The following is a 7,415-nucleotide window of genomic DNA, read 5'->3' on the forward strand; positions in this document are numbered from 1 at the left end:
CAGCAATAGGGGGCGAGCTGATGCAAAATATTGGGGACCAACTACAAATGGACGGTTCTCCATCAAAAGCTGATATTACCTCCTTGAGCAACGACGCCGCACCAGCACAATGCTATCAGAATCGTCTTCGGGACCTGCAGATATCTGGCGGAAAATCTGGAAAATTGACCTGCCACCAAAGCTAAAACACTTCGCCTGGAAATTTGCACAGAACCTACTGCCGTGTGCATCTGCACCTCGACGAAAGGGAATAGAGACAGCACCAAACTGTCAGTTGTGTAACAACGAGTCAGAAGATCAGCGTTATGTGTTCGTCAATTGCCCGGCCGCGATAGCTATCTGGAAAGCAGCAAAATTCAACGTTCGGTGGGATCGCATTAGCGCTACCAGCTGCTGCTCGTGGCTTGAGAACTTCTTGAGTTCGTCTGAAACTGAAGAGGGGAGACAAGGTATTGTAGTTTTGTGGTGGATTTGGTTCAGACGTAATCTGCTTCTTCACGAAGGTAAGTCCATGTCGAGTGAAACGATAATCTCTAAAACTATGGCTTTCCTCACTGAATGGACACAAAGTCGGGACACTGAGCATCCGATTACGAGTAATATTCCCCCGGACTCTCAAAAGGTCTAGCACCCTCCTCCGGATGGCGTCACGAAAATACATTGTGACGCCGCATGGGGGATAATGGTCGTTCCGCGAGGGTTGGGGCTGTTGCTCGTGATGCCCAAGGTCAGATCATTGTGTCAGCCGGAATCCCAAGTCCGCCTTGTATGTCTGTCGAAGCAGTGGAGTTAACTGCTATCTGGGAAAGCCTACAGATTGCCCGAGATGAGCGCCTCTCACATATCATAATTGAATCCGATGCCAAAAGCGTCATTGACAAGCTCCGAAATAACAAGCTGCCATTATCGGCTCTCCATTTCATGTATCAAGACGTGGTCCAACTATCGTTAGCTTTTGCCAAATGTTCATTCAGGTTTTGTTGTCGGGAAGGAAATCAAGTGGCCTACTGCCTAGCAAAATGGTCAACGAGTTTAGTTACGCCTTTAATTTTACATAGGCATGTCCCAGCTTTGGCTTGGTCTCTGGTATGTAAAGATTCTGCTTTGTTAATTTAATATGAAGATCTCTGGTTTCAAAAAAAAAAAATAATAATAAGACTTTATCCTACATATAGAGTTTACAGAGATTTTTTTGTAAATTAGTTGTGTTGTGTATCGAAATTTTCTCCATTTTTTTGATTTTTTTTTGAAATTGTCTTTATCCTATTTAATTTGTTTTTCCCAATCTTTGTTCTCTCTGCTCATTTAATATCTATTGTACCACCGATTCGAAGATCACTAGAATTTGCAGCCTAAAACAGCATTTAATAGAAGAACTGTCATCTATTTATAAGACATATGGGTATTAAATTCTTTCAACTACTACGTACACTCGAGTGCATTTCTGATGCTTATTTACTGAGGAAAAAAACCCATGATTTTAACCTTAGAAAAGTGTATCATTTTTTCCCTCTATTTACAAGTCGTAAAAATACAATATTTTTCACATGGACTCTGATGACCACGTGAATTTACTCATTCACCGTCAGATGTAAACTGATTAAATTCAAGTCTTAAGTTGCTTTAAATCACCACCTTAGGATTTGAATCAACCTACATCTAACGGTGAATTACCAAATTCACTATGGTCATTAGGGTCCATATGAACACTAATGTGTAAAAAATATCAAATCTTCTCAAGCGTATACGTATTAATCTTTACCTTAAATTGTAAAACTAATTGAAAGGAAATGGGGTTAAAACACGTTTTGGCCATTGTTCTATCCAAAATTTATGTTTTTAGTCCCTGATCTATAATTTGGTCATATTTGACTCCTGACCTATCCAAATAGATAAAATCCAACTCATATTGGATAGAAAGTTAACAGTGTTAGAATCTGTCAATGACGTGACAACAATCACCAATATAAAAATGACACGTGACACATAAATAAATTCAATTTCAACTTCCTTCATGTTTGCGATTCCTGCAAAACAATATAACCAAATTCAATTACACCAAAATAAATCAAATATTAGTTGAACATCTTGCTCCTCGCTTTATCAAAACATTGTTGAACAAGACGTTGTTGAATCGTTGAACTGGAGTTGGAATCCCGATAAGTTGTTGCCGAAGTCGAAGTAGTCGCTAGAGTCGATGAAGTCGGAAGTTGCAGAAGTCGAAGTGGAACGAAATTGCTAGAGCAGAAAGTTGCAATGTTCGAAGATGCAGAATCGTTAGAGTAGAAAGTTGCAAAAGCAGAATCGGTGGGGTCGAACTATAGGTTTGAAAGAAGGAAATCGATTTAGTAAGAAAATATAAGTTTTATTTAGATTTTTTTACAGTCTAATGTATTTATTTTTGTCATGTCATTTATCTAGATGAAAATTAGAATTTATTTATATGCCACATGTCATTTCATATTAGTGAGTATTGCCACATCATTGATATATTCTAACACTATTAACTTTCCATCCAATATAGGTGAAATTTTATCTATTTAGATAGATAGGAACCAAATATAATCAAATAATAGGTCATGGACCAAATGCATAACTTTTGGATAGATCAGAGGCTAAAAAAAATGCTTTAAGCCAAAGGAAATGTATTGAATAAATATTGTTAATTTTTTCCTAGACTTAATATATTTAATTTTAATAAAATTGTGTATGGAACTTTTAAATATTAACATGCTTATAAACTCTTTAATAGACTTTTTTTATTTTATCTTTTTTAATCCGTTATTAATGGTTACGTCCTAGTTTGAATTATACTTGGAAGTGCTAATGACAATACAACAAATTGCCAATTTTAACTGATTCAAGTCAATTTCATCTGATTTCACGAGTTAAATTGGTGTGAAACTGAATTTAAACATGTGTAAATGTATATTATTAATCAGATTCATTTCTTGGCCATTTTTGCTTTATTTTTTTAACATCTATCTTTTTTCTCTCATTCACATTAATTCTTTTTCCGACCCATTTCAGTCACTTTTTACCCAATTGCAATCACGTCCACCCAATTTTAGTCATTTTTTATTATTATTTTTCTTCAATTAATTATATCAAATTGCTCAACATTGTTTATTTGTCAATTTCACAGGATATATACAGTTGATTTTAGTTGGATTTCGAGATTTTTATCCTGATCATACAGGAGAAATAGATCTGATGCTTAGTTCATTAATGTGAATTTTTTTATTATATTTCTAAATATATGCCCAAAGGAAGAAAAATATGTTTGTATTAGGACAATAGCATGCAAAGAGAATAAACATATTCATCTAACTTGAATGATATCCAGTTTCCATTACATTGAAGAATTGCTTAATATTCTGGGTCTACCACATACCAAAAAACGAGCAACTCAACATATAGAAACTCAAACCATTTTTAAACAACATTAATCTAGAATTGGTTAAAACTTGACTCCAAACCCCAAACTCTAAACTCTAAACTCTAAAACTCATTTTGTTTTCGGAAACCCATCTTGTAGTTTCGGAACGTAATCAAACAAATAACTCAACCCTTTAGGGCATATACCTCTATCTTCAAAATATCCTTCAAAAGGCTCCAAATGTCCCCTAGGTTTTCTAGTCCCGTCACTGCCAAAATGAGAATGAAAATGAGAAAACAAAGCATTTATAAAACTTGTTTGTTTGTAAATTGTATGAAGAATACCTTATAGAAAGATAAGTTATAAAAATCTTATCAGGGTTATCAGCAAAAGCATGGACTCCAAACCGCATACAATTCTGATACTCATCCCCATACTTAATATTGATACGCATTGAAATTCTTTTAACATCTGCAGTTGTATCATTACTTGCATGTAATTCAGAAGCATCATTCACCCTGTGAACTTCAACATCAATTTCAATCTGCTCATCTTCAGCATGTCTAATAAGAAGTAGCTCATTCCTTGACACCATAGGATGTAGATTAATTTCATAAGGACACCCCGGGATTGTACGAGGAAATCGATCTTGTCGAAAACATCCGTCCTGCTAAAACGTTTATAAACAATTTTTATAGGAAACTACAAATCCCATTTGTTTGTTATATATACATCTAGGGGTGTAAACGAGCCAAACCCTATGTAGGTTCGGTATTGACTCGTTAATATCTCGAGTCGAGCCGAGCTTTGACCGAGCCGAATTTTTACCGAATCTGACAGAGCTTCAAGCTTTTATCAAGCTTCTAACGAGGTTTAAGCTAATTCATCATACATGCTTAGAATAAGTAGCGTAGAAAACAAAAAAAAAAAAAACTTTATAACATTCTGCATATGAGTTTAAAATATTTATAAAGAAAACAATCATGTTATTGTCGAGATTCCGAAATAGTATACGATACTTCTATTCGGAAAAAAAAAAAACTCGAAGAAAAATTTCAAACAATGAAATATATATTAAAGTTTGTAATGTATTTTGTTCCTTATCAAAATGTAATTGTCTCGGTAAAGACTCAAATTTTATATATGAATTGTGTCATTTTTTCATGGATTAAATCTTATTTGAGCTGTGAATTGTGACGAAAACTAATAATAACTAATGAAAAAAATAGTATATATATATATATATATATAATGAAATATATATATATAGTAATTAAAAACAATCGAGCATGCTCGCGAGCTTTCGAGCTCAACCTAAGGAAGCTCGGACTCGGCTCGTTAGTGCTCGAGCCGATCTCGAACTCGAGTCGAGCCCTATCGAGCCGAGCTCGAATAGTTTGCGAACTCTCAAGGCTCGTTTACACCCCTATATACATCAAAACTGAAGTCTTTGATGCACTATTCAAAGCCAAGGCTGTCTGGCCGTTCGAAACCGAGAATCCGCCTTGATTTTCTTTAATTAGTCTCTCTTGACGTTTTTTTTTACTCCTAGGCGATTTTTAACCGCTTAAGCCCCTAGACCCCACCCTAAACCGTAAGCATTTTCTATTTGTTTTTATTCCTTTTCCTTATTATAATTTTTAAACACTGTCTCATTATTGTCGTGTCGTGAATTGTGTACACTTAAAGCTACTGCAGACATAGGTTGCTTATCTTACCCAAAAAAGAGTAACTCAACATATACCAACTCACAAACCATTTTTAAGCAACATTAATCTAGAATTGCTTAGAATTATGCTCCAAACCACCACAGTTTGCGTCAACCGTCGATATCAAGATTCAAAATGCACTTTCAAACCAATATCGGTGTAACGAAACGCATCTTCTAGTTTCGGAATGTAATCAAACAAAAAAACTCAACCCTTTAGGACTTAATTCACTATCTTCAAAATATCCTTGGAAAGGTTCCAAATGTCCACTAGGTTCTCTAGTCTCATCACTACCAAAATGAAAATGAGAAAACAAAGCATTTATAAACTTGTTTGTTTGTATGAAGAATATAGAAAGATAAGTTATCAGGGTGATCAGCAAAAGAATGGACTCCAAACCGCATAACATTCTGATACTTATCCCCATACTTAATATTGATACGCATTGAAATTCTTTCAACATCTGCATTTGTATCATTATTATCTTTATATGCATCAGCATCATCTTTCACCCTGTGAATTTTAACATCAATTTCAATCTCCTCATCTTCATCTTCACACTGCCTAACAAGATGTAGGTCATTCCTTGTCGTCATAGATACTAGATTAATTCCATAAGGACACCCGGGATTCTACTAGGAAGCTAGAAATCACATTTGTTTGCTATATATACATCAAAACTGAAGTCTTCGATGCACTGTCTAAGTGTTAGAAATCGAGAATCCACTTCGATTTTCTTTGATTAGTTCCTCTCGACATTTGTTCTTGACTCCTAACCGTTTAGGCATCATGGTGAACAAAAACATTTTGTATTTATTTTTTTTTTCCTTATTATAATTTTTAAACATTGTCCCATTATTATAGTGAACTGTGTTTATTATTTTCCAATATTTGAGTACGAACGCCTTCTCTACTTGTTTCCAAGCATTGTTAAATAATTTCCCTCCTAACAACCATACTTCCCAAGCATGGGTTAGTAATTTTGCTCCTAATAACCTTACTTCTGAAGCATGGTTATTATTTAACCTTTAAAAACCTCCATCCAAGCAGAATTTTGATCGCTAGGAAGAGACTGTGAGGTATTTAAGGGTTTTATGCTTCCTAAGAATTAAAAGTAATTAAAACAACTTTATACCTAGACTAACACAATCCCTTACGCTCTCTTGCGAATTAGCCTCTCTCTACCTATCACTAATTGGGTAACGACCCCCCTGTGCTATCTTTTATCCCTCCACTCTCTAACTACAAGCCGGTCTCAAATTTCAAAAAAAAGGGGTCCTTCCACCTAGGTAGTGAGCGGACAAACCCTAACACAGAACTAATGGGAAAGATGATGATGATACATAATTAACCAACAAATCAAAAGCAATTAACAAATTAAACTATCAAACAGCACAGCCAAATCATTAGGAATGGACAACTAACCTCTCCCGGTGGGCCGACTCCTATGGCATAGGATTTAGCAGAAGCATTAAGAACAGGGGAGATCGCTCCTAGTATTGCTCTCCGATATCCTACTGGCCGAATTGAAGCAGAAACCCTAGAAACCAAGTATTTGAAAGCCATTTCCGGTATGTATCTCGAGAGGAAAATGGTTTGCTTTGCACGATGGGATTCCAATATTTTGATTCGGTTCTATACTGGTTAGGTAGAGCAACTAAGTTGGGAGTCTCCTAGTTGAAGAAGGTCGCCAGATACGGCGAGTTGTTTGGAAGTTTTGAGAGTTGGAGCAGATAGCAACGCATGATAGGGAGAGAGATGACACGCGAGGTTGCAATTGGAATTGAGAGATTGAGAGACATCCACGGGGTTAACTCTCTCTTTTGGCGCGTCTACATTAATGAAACTACAAACTTAATGTGGATACCCTTCTGAAAAGTGAATTTTTCCTTTGTCTTTTGTAAAATATAAAAACTGGTTTATTTTGTGAGAGTATTACTTCGATTGGAATAATTCTTTTGTAAAAGATAATGAAAAATCCTTCTTAATGGATATAAATACATTTATTTTAATTCAAATGTATGTTTCTTTAATTTCTTTAATGCATTTTTTGTTTTTAAATATTTTTTTGCACTTTTATTAATTATATAAAATTGATAATAAAAAATTAATATTACGTTTTTTTTAACTTTTTTAATTCCAATTAAATAAATTCTTTAAATTATAAATATTAGGGTAAATTTCAAAAAAAACTCATGTGGTTTCACTTTTTTTCCAAAAAAGGACTGTGGTTTTTTTCGTTTCAAATACAGGACTGTGGTTTATTCCGTTACACCATTTACGGATTTGGTGAAGATGTCGTTAATTTGCTGACGTGGCTGAAGGGT

At 34.9% G+C, this 7,415-nt stretch overlaps 1 protein-coding gene across 2 annotated transcripts; it reads right to left on the reverse strand.

The window, feature by feature from the left end:
- Nucleotides 1–3,302: 3,302 nt before the first annotated feature.
- LOC136201239 (uncharacterized) lies at nucleotides 3,303–6,879 on the reverse strand. Of its 2 annotated transcripts, none has more exons than XM_065991861.1 (3): nucleotides 6,514–6,879; nucleotides 3,724–4,049; nucleotides 3,303–3,647 (listed from the first exon to the last, which is right to left on the reverse strand). In XM_065991861.1, exons 1-3 carry the CDS (start codon nucleotides 6,652–6,654, stop codon nucleotides 3,509–3,511), a joined length of 606 nt encoding a protein of 201 aa, XP_065847933.1. In that variant the 5' UTR covers nucleotides 6,655–6,879; the 3' UTR covers nucleotides 3,303–3,508. The 2 variants fall into 2 exon arrangements, with proteins under 2 accessions (XP_065847933.1, XP_065847934.1); XM_065991862.1 differs by having other exon boundaries at nucleotides 3,724–4,046; nucleotides 6,514–6,870.
- Between the last annotated feature and the right edge of the window lie 536 nt (nucleotides 6,880–7,415).

Source organism: Euphorbia lathyris, chromosome 7 (assembly GCF_963576675.1).
Source record: "Euphorbia lathyris chromosome 7, ddEupLath1.1, whole genome shotgun sequence".
NCBI lineage: Eukaryota > Viridiplantae > Streptophyta > Magnoliopsida > Malpighiales > Euphorbiaceae > Euphorbia > Euphorbia lathyris.

Coding starts and splice junctions, on each gene's coding strand:
- LOC136201239 (XM_065991861.1), bottom strand. CDS start 6,654: ATGGCTTTCAAATACTTGGTTTCTAGGGTTTCTGCTTCAATTCGGCCA. Junction 4,050..6,513: donor GAGTCGGCCCACCGGGAGAG/GTTAGTTGTCCA, acceptor TAAACGTTTTAG/CAGGACGGATGTTTTCGACA. Junction 3,648..3,723: donor ATAACTTATCTTTCTATAAG/GTATTCTTCATA, acceptor TCATTTTGGCAG/TGACGGGACTAGAAAACCTA.